Below are 13877 nucleotides of genomic sequence, written 5' to 3'. Positions count from 1 at the left end.
CCGCGGGAGCGGGGCTGGGGCGGGAGCGGCGCTCTTGCGGGCGGAGGCCGCGCTGTCACCACGGCAGCTGCCGGGCGGGCGGGGGATGGACAGACGGCTAAGCCGGGCGGAGACCCGCCGTGACACGACCGGACAGAGCCACCGGCGAGGGACACGGATTGCCGGAGCCACCGGGGAAACAGGGGGGCCACGGGCTGTGAGAGACACCTGGGGAAGAGCGGGGTAGACGGGCTGCGAGACCCACCGAGGCCACCAGCGGGGGACACCGTTTGCCACAGCCACCGGGCCACCCGCGGGGGACAAAGCTCCAAGGTTTGCCACAGCCACCAGGCCACCAGCGGGTTCGGCGGGTTGCTGGGCAGCGGGAAGGGTCCCCCTGTCCCCGGGCAGTGTCACCGCAGGCAGCGGAGCCTCCCCGCAGCCCCCGCGTCCCTCACCTGCTCGCTCAGGTGTGCGCGGGCACACGCGGGGCTCGAAGCCCATCTGGTCCTGCTGGTTTCCAGGTGAAAATTCTACTCTTGGATTTATTTATTAATTTATTGCACGGCACAGGAAGATGGATCTGTGGTGATCATGACCTTTTTTTTCTGTTCAGAGCTTTTCTGATTTCGGTATTCGCTGATTGTTCCTGCACTTGGCACCATTTCACTGCTTCAAACTCACTCCCGCAGCACTCGGAAAAACCTGTGCACAGTCACTGGTTAGTCCAAACGTTGGAGACCATGAATTCCTGACCTTCAGATGCAGCCAATCTAATTACACTGATAGCAGACAAGGCTGGGATGGACTGGGATCGTGTTATTCCGGTCCTGGAGTAACAAATTTTGTTCTCTCCCTCCTCAGGACCATGGCTGCCATCGACGAGCGTACCTTCATTGCCATCAAACCCGACGGGGTCCAGAGGGGACTGGTGGGGGAGATCATCAAACGCTTTGAGAGGAAAGGATTCAAACTGGTAGCCATGAAGTTAATACATGTAAGCTCTCCTCAACTGCTGTGCCTGTTTTTTAATATCAGCTGTAGCCTTCAAATAAAGCAGCATGCTATAACAACAAATGTGGCATCTGTAACATTTAAAACTGAAATTTTGAGAAGTTGTGCTTGGGATGTTTTTGGAAAAGTTCCAATTCCCAGCTCTGGCTAACTGCTTTAGACGTGCTAAGCATACTAATTTTAGTAACCTGATGTCCTTAGTCTGAAGAGAATATTCTTTCAGGTGCACTCTATGCCTAATAAATATCTTTGAGTACCTTTCACAAATCCCAGGTCACATAAACTGCCTGTATTTGCAACAGAAACATTTCTGAGTTTAGTTGTGGTTAAACCAAACAGTTCAAATTCATATCGACCAAAAATTCTCCTAGGAAGGTGCTAGAAATACTGAATTTTGAAGTGCGTGCAAGTTTCAGGATTACCAGAGCCCTGTGGTTAATCTCTGTGATTTCAGTATGCTCTTAAGTTCTTACTGTAAGCTTTTTTCTCTGTCTGGTTTTTAACCCAGGCCTCTGAGGACCTTCTGAGGGAGCACTACATCGACCTCAAGGACAGGCCATTCTATGATGGCCTGGTGCAGTACATGCACTCGGGACCTATTGTAGCCATGGTGAGTTCCTGGCAAGGAAAACCACACTGCTTGATTGTCTTCCCTGTGATGAGATTGTGTCAACTGTTGAATTCTAGTTTATTTTTAAAAGGATTTAAAAATATGGATTCAAATAATGTTTGATTAGGGAGATGTGCTGTTAACTCTTTTTCTTTAATTTTTTCTCATAATCTTTCTCTCCTTTGAGTCAGTTTGTTGAGGAAGAGGGGAGGGGCAAAAGGGAATCAAAACCAGGATCCTGAGAAACAGAAAACCCCACTCTGAAATGCCATGTAGTAAGCAAGCTGAAAAAGGATGGTGGAATATTTTAACTCTGTTTCTCTTTTTCTCCTTGATAATGTATTTGTGAAATAGTTGAGGTCTAGCTTTCTCATGAGCAGACAGCTGTGTGAGACTGTTTGACATAATGAGATGGAAAATTGTTCTCTCCTCTCCCTGGGTGAGAAGGGGATTGTACAGAATCTGACAAAAAACTTGGAGATAAAATATGCCTAGCTGTGACAAATATTAAGATGTTGATTTGTGCCATGATGGACAGCCCTGTGTTCTTGTGGATGGTATAATTTATCTGCTGCAAAAATTTAATAATCTGAATGGATTTTTTTTATTCCTTAAGGTGTGGGAAGGTCTTAATGTGATTAAGACTGGAAGAGTAATGCTGGGTGAAACCAATCCATTTGATTCCAAGCCTGGCACTATTCGTGGGGACTTCTGTGTCCAAGTTGGAAGGTAAATCTTAAAACTTTTGGTATAATCCAAAGGTACTAAATGCCAAGTGTTACGTCATGATACCTGCAGGAACTGTGCTCCATCCTTCTCTGTCTTACACACAGAGCTGCCATTCCCTGTGCCCATGTCATATTGGGATCTAAGGATGGGGATCAAGTCATGGTTGTCCCCATTGGCAAAAATGAGGAGCAAAGCTGGAACTGCCTATGCTGTGTCTTTTCCTACTTTACTGTTAGTTAAAGCTCCTGTCCTTAACAGGAACAACTTCAAAACAAGCAGCTTACTTTAATTTAAGAATTCTTACTCTTTTATTTACCTTTTCTTTTCCTAGGAACATCATTCATGGCAGTGATTCTGTGGAAAGCGCTGAGACTGAGATAAATTTATGGTTCACTCCTGAAGAACTGGTTGATTACAGAAGCTGTGCTCATGAGTGGATATATGATTAAAACTCACACTGAATCTTCTGATATCCCCATGTCCATGAGCAGCTGCCAGCCTCTAGCTATTCCAAAGAATTCCCTGGTAGAAACCTCAGAAAACAGTGAGATTGCTCTGTTGTGGATGTTAAATAGTCAGTGCTTGCTTCTCCTTTGATCTAAAAGCTGTCAAGTTATAGATGGAATTGCACATTTTAAAAGCTGTTTCTGGGATTGAGAGATATGAGGTGAAAACACAAAGCAGATAACAGACATATTTTTCTGAAGCACTTTATAGTTATAGAGAATATTTTGGTAAACATAAAAACAAATGGATAAATTATTTTTTGGTAAATAAATATACAAATGGCTCAGAGTCAGAGGTTAACTTTGCTAAAATATTAGAGGACAATTGATGGTATGTAAATAGTTTGATAATATGTCCAAAATGCTGAGAATTTACTTAATATCAAGTCAAGTGTGTCCCCATTCCTAAAACAGCTGCAGAAAAAAGCCCATTTCTCTCCCCAGAACATGCTGTGACCATAGAGAGCTCAGCTCTGGCTAAAATGACAACTGGCCTCCACACTGACACTGTTTCAACTTGTTCTTTTTTCAATCCACATGGGATTTATTTAGCATTTTAAGGAAAGATTAACTAGCCAGGCTTTATGAAATGTCCTTTTATGTGAAAAGCAGATTAATGTGAGGATGGATGAGGGAGATTCTACCTTCAGTCACTTCAGTGCAGCAGCTCTCTGACATTGCACAAAGCAATAAGTGGTGTTTGTTTTGCCAGCTGAACAGGTGATAATTTAGCTTGATTCTCATTAGTGACCTTTCTTAGTAGCTAGGACTACAAAGCAAATGGTCCTTGGATAAGTTGTTTCAGAAATGACTTCAGCACTATAGTTTTGTATTTATTTAATGATGTAAAGAAGAACAGTCGTAATAATGCAGAAAGTGTTTCAGTTTCAACAGCAAAAGTTGTATTGGATGAGGAAGTTTGGATTGATATTAGGTATTTATTTCCCTGCAACATCTTATTCACTAAGACCAAGAGTTCAATGGAATCAGTTTCTCAAGCTCCATGATCTTTTCCCCAACACTGAGTTCTTCTGTCTGAATACTGAACTATGCAATGAATGTTGAATTGAAGGCTTATGATACGTTATAGTGATATCAAGCTCCTAAAAAGAGATGGCACAAAAGAAAACAATATTTGTTGTTTCTTAAGTGAAATAAAATTATATGTAAAATATTTTGTCTTATATTTAGTTAATGAATATAGGGAAGGGGGACAAATTCTCTAACTGTGAAGCTGTAGATGAGGCTGTAAGCTTCTCTTCTGAAAATATTCAGTGTTATAGAACATAAATCATTAGGTCAAAAGAAGTTGGAGGAAAGGGAATATGTGACAAACCTGAGCACGAGAATAGTAGTCTCCAGTTTAATCTTTGCTTGAAAGGTTACTTGAGACTTCTTGATTCTACAAAACAGAAATGTGGTTTATCTGGAGGTGTGGGGGCTGTCAGAAAGCTGCTGATTAGTGTTTCTAATGTGATGAGACTGGGAAGACACAGAGGCCAGCATTCATTCATGGCTGAGGTGCCTGCACAGGTCCAGTGTGAAACCACTCATTGACGCTGTGAAGCCTGACTAACTGGCCCCTCAATAAGAGACAACACAAAGATTGCAGATATGTTTGATAAATCAGTGATATAATTTGATATCATTGGTATCCCACCCACAGTGATGGTGTATGATTACAACTTGCTCAGGAAAAGGTGCTCTATCAACTAGGAAAGGGCCAAGTAGTAAGCATCATAAAAAATAACAACACACTCCCTGTTTCATGTTGTGACACGGCTTCAGGGACTGTGAGGTTTTGACACTTGGCAGTCTCATCTTCCCAATAAAATTACCAATAATGTTCCTGGATTATGGATCCCACATAGCTCTTCTGTGATAAATAAGTTTTTGAGGAGCTGCAGTCGTGCTGTGCGGTGCAGCCGGGTTGGCAGGACCAACCCTCAGGCCGCGGGAATTCCTGAAAGCACACAACCCAGCAAAAAATGAGTAAAAAGTTATTTAGCTGTATTAAATATCCGCAGTCTTTTCAGTGACTTAAAGGCTTAAACCACAGTTGCTGCGTCTGTGAATTAATAACCCTCAAAGCGGCGGAGGCGACAGGTGCGGCCGGGCCTGGCCAAGTGCCGCCCCTCAGCCGCCGGGCCTGGCCGAGTGCCGCCGCTCGGCCGCCGGGCCCGGCAGCGACCGCAATCCGGTCCGGTCCCGTCCCATCTCATCCCAACCCGGTCCCGCTCGGTCCTGGCGATCCCTCCCCCGAAGCGTCACCGGCCCAGCTCCTCCTATGCGCGGGGCGGGGGATCCGCCGTCCGCCCGCCTCCTCCTGTGCCTCTTCCTCCGGCGGCAGCGGCGCGGGCGGTAGCGGCGGCGGCAGCGGCAGCTCTGCATAGGTGAGGGCGGGCCCCGCGCTCCAGGGGCATGGGGGCTGCAGGCGGGGGGCCCGGCGGGGTTCGGCGGGGCCTGGACGGGCTCGGTGGGGCCGGGGGGACGTTCCGTGGCGGTGCCGCGTGGCAGGGAGGTGCCGCTATGGCCGCCGCCGACCTTGAGGCCGCGCGTCCCCTCACGCGGCGCTCCCGCCCGCAGCGCTATGGCGGGGAACAGCGAGCGCACCTTCATCGCCATCAAGCCCGACGGCGTCCAGCGCGGGCTGGTCGGGGAGATCGTCAAGCGCTTCGAGCAGAAAGGGTTCCGGCTCGTGGGCATGAAGTTCGTGCAGGTGAGTGCCCGCACCTTGCCCCCAGACCCCGTTCCTGCCCTGCCCCAAAACCCCGTCCCTGCCTTGCCCCCAGACCCCGTCCCTGCCCGAGGGGCACTCACCACACCCACACGGAGAATCTCCCCTTGCGGCTTCTCCTGCGGCAGAACGTGGATCTGATGGCGGATGTGCTGGAGCATTCGTCAGGCCCGGCTTCCTGCCTGGCACATGGCTTTCCCCCTTAACAAAAAAACCGAATTTTGCTGCATGCAGAGATTTAATGCAGCCCAACTGAGCTGGAATGGCCTTGACTGAAAGGTTGCATGGGGTAACATCACCTCGGGATGCCATACTCTGCTTATCGCTGAAGATAACTGCAGTGCAAAAAAAAAATCATATTTACAATTCCCAGAAAGAACTCCTTTAATGTTACAGCAGGAGCTCCCACTGCTACCCATAATAGTACTGCAGCATTGTTGGTAATATTAATTATTACTGGATCTAATTACTAACGCCATAGTCTTACACCAGTAACACCTTTTGTTCGATGATATTCAGAAAATTTTATTTAAATTTGCCCTTTTAAAGGCCTCTGAAGAACTTCTCAAACAACATTACATTGACCTGAAAGACCGCCCCTTCTTCCCTGGTTTGGTTAAATACATGAAATCTGGACCTATTGTGGCCATGGTAAGTGGCTTAATTTTAGTTTACTTTCTTGAATATATATTTGTCTTGCTCTGTAAATTATTAAAGCTATTCAGAGATAGTATTGCAGAAACATTTTTTTCAAACTACCTAGTTCTGATGTAGCAAAAGAAAAAATTAAAACTGTGAAATTACTATATAATAAGAAAAGTGCACATATAAAGTGGGGATTAAAATGCCTAATATATAAATGTATAAAGCAAAATTCCTGAAAGCAAGTCTTCTGAACCAAAATCTCTGTTTTGGGCAAAAAAAGGTCAGGCTCTCTGACACAAGAACCCAACTTCTGTGTCATTCATTCTTAGAATACCCCCAAAACAAGGTACTTGCTCTAATAGCATCTACTGCTGTGATGATGAACTAGGAGAGGACACTCAGCAGGCTGTCTCTGTTCCACCAAATCACCAAGGGATGGGAATTGGCTTTGTATATTAACTGTGAGGCTTGGTAAAGTATCTCCTTCATTGCAGTAACAATGTTGATAGTCCTTTTTACAATTACTTTCAGTTCAGATGTTTTTTTTTCCTTGTCACCTTTGCAGGCCTAAGAGAAAGAGAATCTAGGCAAGGTTGATATTTTTCATGGTAGAGCCTTGGTTTCTTTGCAAAGTATGGTAGAGCAAAGATGACTTGTCAGTATTTTGCATAAGCACAGGCTTACCAGAATTTCTGTGTTTTTTACCTTAAGGTATGGGAAGGACTCAACGTGGTTAAAACTGGGAGAGTAATGCTGGGGGAAACCAATCCTGCAGACTCCAAGCCTGGCACCATCCGTGGTGACTTCTGCATTCAAGTGGGAAGGTTTGTGCTCAGTCTGTTAATTAATACTAAAACTCAACAACTCCTACTCATTGTTTATTTGCCAACACAAAAACTAAAAAAAAAGTTTATAAAATAAAAGTGACAGTCTTTTATTCTAGAAGGCCAGAGTTGGTGGTAGAAACCTTAGTCTGATGGTGTTTCTGTTTGCAGGTCACAGTGCATAGCTTCTGCTTAGGAAAGTGGTACAGAGCTGATTTATTTGCAGTCCAGCTCCTCCCCAGAGCAGCATGTAAGCTCAGGCAGGGGCTGGTGTAGAACAGTAGCTCTAGAGTGACCCTGATAGGCATAATTAGCTCTTTGGGAGGGGTGGGGGTGTTGGAACACTCTACCTAAAATAACAGCAGTAGTCTCCCCACTCTAGATGCTTCATCCAAGTTTTTGCAAATTGGAACACAGCTGCTGAAAGTGTATTTTTATAGGGAACAATGTTTGTCTCCTTCCACAGGAACATCATCCATGGCAGTGACTCAGTGGAGAGTGCACAGAAAGAGATCAACCTGTGGTTCAAACCCACAGAGCTCATCGACTTCAAGCCCTGTGCACATGACTGGATCTATGAGTGATGGGTTCCCACAGGGATTTGTGCCTTCTAACACCTCATCTCATTCCAGCTGCTGCCCTGGGAGCAAACAGTTATCTTACTGCTAAAACTGACTGTCAAATAAATGGGTGTGAACTAATTCCTTGTGCTGGATTCACTTACAACAGACCCCTGTTCAAATAGTCCAAGTAATTTTAGTCATTTGGGAGCCACTGACACATGACCCTGGCACAGCTGCTGGACTCGAGCAGAAGCAAATTTGCAGAGGGAGAGCTGAAGGGAGGATGGAGCTACTTCCAACACAGCTAGAGGGAAAAAGAGATACCACAAAATTTCCCTCCTTACACAAATATTAATACTGAATGAAATGAGACAGAATGCAAAGGTTGCTCTCTGACATGCTTATCTAGTACACCTTGTCTTATCAAAGCCCTTGCCTTGTGTTCAGGGCCTCAAATGATTTGTTGTCACACCAACATACTTAAACTACTCATGTTTTTAGAGATTGTGGGTATTTTTAATAGGGCTAAGAGTTACTTTTAAACAAAACAATCACTATTCAGAAAGACTTTTAATCATTTTTATTTTGTGTAAAAAAGGCAAATTTAGTGAATTATTTTCATCTTGTACACAAAGTTATAATTTTAATGCTTTTCACATCCATGCTGAAAATCTGCAGTCTCGTAAAAATGAAAGTAACATTAATTTCTCCAAAAGCATTTTTTCACTGAGTTATGTACATTGCATGAGAAAGCTTTAAATACTCTCTCACTGACCACACAAATTACCAAGAAAATAAAAGATTAAATTTATACAGGTATTGATCTATATATCAAATACATACAGAAATGATGTAAAAACCCATTTGTTTAATCTTGATTCCCGCCCCAACATTTTCCCAGGGGGCTTTTTTTTTTGTATAAATGGCTGTGGCTTTTCATTTTAAATATGAAAAAAAATCAAAAGGAAGAAAAATTCAGCTGAAATCACAGTTTTTTAAAATCCCCTCCCAATAAAGGATTGTTACCAAATATATTAGCACCATTGTACAAAGATTGAGGGAGGGTATTCACATCACAGAAAACAATAAAAAAACCAAAACAAACACTGAAACCCGTGTTAGTATCTGTAGAACAAGGAATCAATAACTGCTGTAGCTTTCCTCAGATGCAGCAAGGAACAGGTTAGAGAGTTCTGAAAATAATAATGAAAGATCAGCAGAGAGATCTGGAAGAATAAAAGGGGCAGCAGCCAAGTCAGGGACTGGGCTTAGGCTGCCTCATGGTCAGAAAAACCTGCTGTGCCAAATGCCAAAATGAGTCCGACCCCATTGAAGGTTTCAGGTGTCCAACATTTGCTGCTCTCTCAGCCGGGGAGCATGGCTTGAAAGCCAAGAGAAACATCCCAGAGCCATGGGAATGCTTTGCAAAGCCAGGGAGCTGCCAGAGGGACACCCCACAGGCTCTCTGGGGATCACATCCCTGGTACCAATTTGCTGAGCCTCTCCTCAGCAAGTGACTTCCAGCTGCTCCTTCCATGGTTTGCTTAGCACAGATGTCACCGTACTTGACAATTACACAACTGAAGCATATTATGAATTCAGAGACACAAAAGACATTTCACCAACTGCTGAAGTCACACAGGTAGCTGAGAACATACATCACCTCACAGACTTTAGTGTTTGATGAATAAAAGAATATTATAAAGACTGACAGACTTTAGAACAGATTCTTACATTTCTCCCAACACAGGAAGCATGTTAAGGACTAATTTTCCCTCTTGACATTTGAAGACCAACTCTGAAATCAGGGATAAGCCTAGGCAATACTGAGGGCAATACTCAATTTAGTGACCTGGCAATGCACCTCACTCATTCACTAGCATGACCTTCTACATTATTTAGACATTATTACACACTAATTAATGCAACAGTTTTTCTACTCAAGTCAGAAGCTGTTGATGAGAGAAGAAAAGTAAGACTGTGAGAACCTTGTTCCAGCTGTTGGGACAACCTGCAAGATGTTGCATTAAAAAAAATTAAAGAAAAAATCAATAGTGCTATACTTACCAAATGAAATCAATGCTTGTCTAGCTGTATTTTACAGCAGATTAAATTGAGAACACAGTAAAACAATCAAGGCTCAAAGTGTCACTACAAAGGTCTCTAATCCCAGTTCTCCAATCTAGGCTGCTCAAAATAAACATCATGGATGGGTCAGAATCTGAGATAAGGTATTTGAAGTCTACCAGGTCCAACAAAGCCCTTTTTATGGCTGTTTTAGAGAGCTAAAATGTCTTTACCACCTGAAGTCATAGATTCATGTAATCAGATTAACAGATTCCGTAAATAGAAGAAACTGTTGTTAAAAACAGGTCGTTATTTAAGAAATTTTACCAGTAAGGGAGAAAAGAATTCCAGACATTCCTACACTATACAGGACATGTTTTACTTCCAGTAGTAAATACAAAACTTTACATAATTAACCCCTCTTGCATAGAATGAGGTAAACCTGTGCATATCATCAATACTATGTACCCAAAGCTGGAGCAATATTTTAGAAAATAATCAAATTGCTGGTTTTCAACTTTCTATGCACTTTTATTTTAAGCTCAAACAACAATATACAAAAATGGTCTCCTGGGGCTCTGTGGGTTGATATCCTTAAAGCATTTCTTAGGCTGTAGGAATACAGATGTTAATAATTTTTGATCAATTTTTTTTAAGCCCTAATTTATGGTCAAGAGTTAGATGATCATTGTACTGCTCTGAAGGGGACCTGTGAAGACCCAGAAGCACTTATAGAACTTATGAGATAATTCCTGAGAGTTTAGTTAATGAACCTTACTGGTAAAAGCTAAAGCTCTTGATGCACATTCTTCCAGTCACAGCTCTGCAGGGCTGATCAACCACCTCATTCATCAACTCCATTTACAAAAATGTATGAAAGTTAAAAATATGGAAACATAAAATCTAAATTATTAAGAGCTCCTTAAGATTATTAAGAGCAAAAATAATTTATGTTTAAGCGGTCATCATTTTCACCCTTTCATGTGACTTTAGCCGTGTAAAAATCTGGAAGCTGACCAGGTGGGACTAATGGGATGCTTAACATGAGACAAGAATTCCAGGCAACAGGCAAATGCAGTTTATGAATTACAGACTAAAAAACCATGTGATTTTGATACTGTTCTCAAGTCTCAACTCCTATGTTACACTATAGCAGCAAGACATGAATATTTCAGGTTATGCAGGACTGAACTATTTTTTAATCCACAATGTAGGGCTCCTTTCAGCTCACCTGAAACCATGTAGCACATCAGTTCTGAATGGTCACAGATTAATATTTAAGATGGTAAGGAATCATTTAGGGCTTTCTGAATGGAAAAAAAACAAAAAACAAAAACACTAGAATACTCACAAGTTCCTTCCCACTACCAAGGGAGTCCTTAGTGACTGTCTATCTAAGCTGCTTCTTCAGTCAAAATTCAGAGCTACAACTAATCTTCCCATGAGAGAATTTTCTCAAATTCCAGTTTGGCATAGGGCTCTGTAAACATTTACTGAAGCATTCCAAGACTACAGACTTCATATACAGACAAGAACTTTGTAGATCCAATCCAATGCCCACTGCGGTCAACGGAGACAAAGCTACTGATATTAATGGGCACTGAATCAGACACTAAGGAACGTTAAAAAACAAGACCTTATATAAAAAAGGGTATTTTAAACTAAATAAAAACACCTTGAAAAGTTAAAATCTTCCTCAGGCGATGGCTCCGTTGCACTTGGGGCTACTCACTGAGTAGAGCTTTACAGGACTGTCTTCCACATATAATTTATGTCTATAAATCAGGGCTTTAAAGCCTTATTTTCACAATTAAAAAAACAGAGGCGTGACCAGTGCAGTTCACAAGAGTCTAAAAGTCTCCCAACTTGTACCAAAAAGGTTCATTTGTTATGACAGTTCATAGTTGTATTTGCAACTATATCTTCCTCCAACTGCTTCCCACAATCATGCTAAATAAACTTTAATCTTACCAAAAAATTAGAATTTCAGTTCTTGTTAACAATGCACAATAAATCTGAACTTGAAAATATTACAAAATTCTTTCAAAAGCTTCAAATACAACACAAAAGTGTCCTTTGTTTTTGTTTTTAATAAATTGAAAAATCTTTTTCACTAAAATAGTTTCCCCACCCTTCCAAAAAATTCTGAACTGAGTCTAATTCATCTACATTTAGCAAAGCACCCCAGGCACAGTCACCTGAACTGCACCATCCAAGTGGGAACAGAATCAGTCAGTCTTGGAGAAAGGTTCTTTTCCTGTCACCAATGCTGTGCCCCTCACTCTGGGAGCTGCCTCAGGGTTCCTGTTTGATGTAGTAGCTGGCAGAGCCATTGCTTTCCTGGTCAGATGTTCCCTGCAGGAAGCTGTATTCCTCTCCATCCAGCAATTCCTCCTTCAGCTGTAACGAAGTCACTACAAATCAAAAATTCACATTAAACATTTATACCATGTAAAGTGCAACTTTTCCTTAAATTTACTTAATATTACTGATATAGGGAGCATCCCAGATCCCCCATTTTCTTATATTCTGCATTTTAGTGATGCTTTAATACTCAAGACCCCACGGAGAACAGACACTGTGAGTGCAGATGGCTTTAAGTTATGCTCTAATATTAACAGATTTCAAATTACTTACAATAATATATTCTCTACCACATTTCCTCAAGAACTGAGTATTTTAAACCACTTTGCTTCTTATTTAGTCTTTATGCAAGTGAAAATGAGATTGGAAATGGCCAACAGTTAACCTACAATTCAAACTACTTAGCCCAGTTACTGCCAACAGTCTATGTGAGACAACAAAATATATTGACAAAGATTTCTCAATCCATCACTACAATTTTAAGATCACAGAAGGTAGGTTTCATTAAAGCAATTTTTTAGTTTTATTCTTCTCTCTTATTTTGTAAAATTTAATAGAAATGAGATCAAGACAAAGATGCTATGAACAGCAATAATGTCACAATTACTTTTTCAGTTTCATTAATGAATAGAGATGATAATCAAAATATGAGCACAATGAAAAGAACATTGAAAACAAAACATGTAAACCTTCATTAAAGGTGCAGTACCCACATTAAAGGGTTGATTATACAAAAATAAATGATTTGCTATGACCAAATGAATGAGAAAAGTATCAAAGTTCATAATTATTGAATATAAAGTTTATATACATTGTCAATGTGTTTTGAAATGCAGAAATATGCAGTGAAAGGAAAATACCCCAACCCAGAAACTGCTGCTACTGATAACCCTGCAGTAATTTACAAGCTGTTTGATTATTCTTTTATAAATATTCTAAGTTGAAACAAGCTCCTGAGCTAAATAAAAATAAAATTTGAAAACTAAGATAGCAGATGATGTCAAAAGTTGCTGCAGCACAGTGCAAGCTCTCCTCATCTTTCTTTAATAGATTCCTCCTCCCACCTACACAGCCCACAATCCTTTCCTTATTTTTTTTCTCTCTAATACTTTTCCCTGCCTCATGCTCAATTCTGACCAAGATTCCTGATCTCTGGGGGGCTGTCTAAATGATAAGACACACAACTGGCTACTTGGCTATGCTGCAATGATTTAAGCAAAGGCTACACAGAGGTCAGGGATACACAGCAACCCACCATGCACTTTGTTTCCCTTCTCTCCACCCAAGCAGGAAGCTCCTGCAGGTACAGGAATAACAGCAGTTGTCATCATTTGGATTGTCTCTGGCTCATTTGAACCAAAGTCCTGACACTTAGATATTTAATTATATATTACTTCATTTGTTCTTATTATATAGCTTTTAACTACAATCTTTCATTAGAAAAGCTCAGTTACAGCTACACACCAAATTACTTGAAAGAAGAAAAAGGCAAACTAATGGAAGTCATCCAACTGAAGGAAAAGGAATGCAGATGGGCCAGGTACTCCCTTTTTACATTGTCTCAGTGATTTGCCAGGACACAGTGACAGACTGTCTGATGCCATGACATTCAAACCTCATGACCTCTCAAAACCAACACAAATGGAGCAATATGCTTCACCTACATGCTTGGGTGAATCTCTGGGAACAGACTCCTCTGCCAGGCTGGCTGTAGGTTTTTTTTAACAATTAAGCAGTCCAACAGGTGAATTTCAGTGCTTAAGAGATCATTTCAGATGACTGAAAGATGCAAGTATTCATGCACCCTAAAGCAGCACCAGGAATTTGCTAGAGAGAAAA

At 41.7% G+C, this 13877-nt stretch overlaps 3 protein-coding genes and 1 long non-coding RNA gene across 14 annotated transcripts in view; 2 read left to right on the top strand and 2 right to left on the bottom strand.

Moving 5' to 3' along the window:
- Positions 1-226: 226 nt before the first annotated feature.
- LOC107212449 (nucleoside diphosphate kinase-like) lies at positions 227-4012 on the top strand. 3 transcript variants are annotated; one of them, XM_015645714.2, is made up of 6 exons: positions 227-312; positions 596-700; positions 844-976; positions 1502-1603; positions 2220-2332; positions 2664-4012. In XM_015645714.2, the coding sequence occupies exons 3-6, from the start codon at positions 848-850 to the stop codon at positions 2779-2781; spliced, it is 462 nt and encodes a 153-aa protein (XP_015501200.1). In that variant the 5' UTR covers positions 227-312; positions 596-700; positions 844-847; the 3' UTR covers positions 2782-4012. The 3 variants fall into 3 exon arrangements, with proteins under 3 accessions (XP_015501200.1, XP_015501202.1, XP_015501201.1); XM_015645715.3 differs by lacking the exon at positions 227-312 and adding an exon at positions 411-503; XM_015645716.2 differs by lacking the exon at positions 596-700 and having other exon boundaries at positions 228-312.
- Positions 3659-5941, bottom strand: LOC107212452. Its single transcript, XR_001524469.3, has 3 exons — positions 5659-5941; positions 4175-4801; positions 3659-3941 (listed from the first exon to the last, which is right to left on the bottom strand). It is a non-coding gene; the product is annotated as an uncharacterized LOC107212452 (long non-coding RNA).
- Positions 5101-7745, top strand: NME2 (NME/NM23 nucleoside diphosphate kinase 2). Its single transcript, XM_015645717.3, has 5 exons — positions 5101-5231; positions 5425-5557; positions 6125-6226; positions 6932-7044; positions 7511-7745. The coding sequence occupies exons 2-5, from the start codon at positions 5429-5431 to the stop codon at positions 7626-7628; spliced, it is 462 nt and encodes a 153-aa protein (XP_015501203.1). The 5' UTR covers positions 5101-5231; positions 5425-5428; the 3' UTR covers positions 7629-7745.
- A 427-nt stretch (positions 7746-8172) lies between these two features.
- The window catches only part of MBTD1 (mbt domain containing 1), a 35567-nt gene continuing 29862 nt past the window's right edge, over positions 8173-13877 (bottom strand). For 5 of the 9 annotated variants that reach the window (XM_033518723.1, XM_015645701.3, XM_015645704.3 and 2 more), the window contains one exon: positions 8173-12088. In XM_033518723.1, coding sequence (XP_033374614.1) covers positions 11970-12088 — 119 coding nt within the window. In that variant the 3' untranslated portion in view covers positions 8173-11969. The remainder of the gene's footprint in view (positions 12089-13877) is intronic. The other 4 variants (XR_004499758.1, XR_004499756.1, XR_004499757.1 and 1 more) reach the window with 4 other exon arrangements.

The sequence above is a fragment of the Parus major genome, chromosome 18 (genome assembly GCF_001522545.3).
Source record: "Parus major isolate Abel chromosome 18, Parus_major1.1, whole genome shotgun sequence".
In the NCBI taxonomy this organism is placed as follows: Eukaryota; Metazoa; Chordata; class Aves; order Passeriformes; family Paridae; genus Parus; species Parus major.
This window is presented reverse-complemented; position numbering and strand designations above follow the sequence as displayed.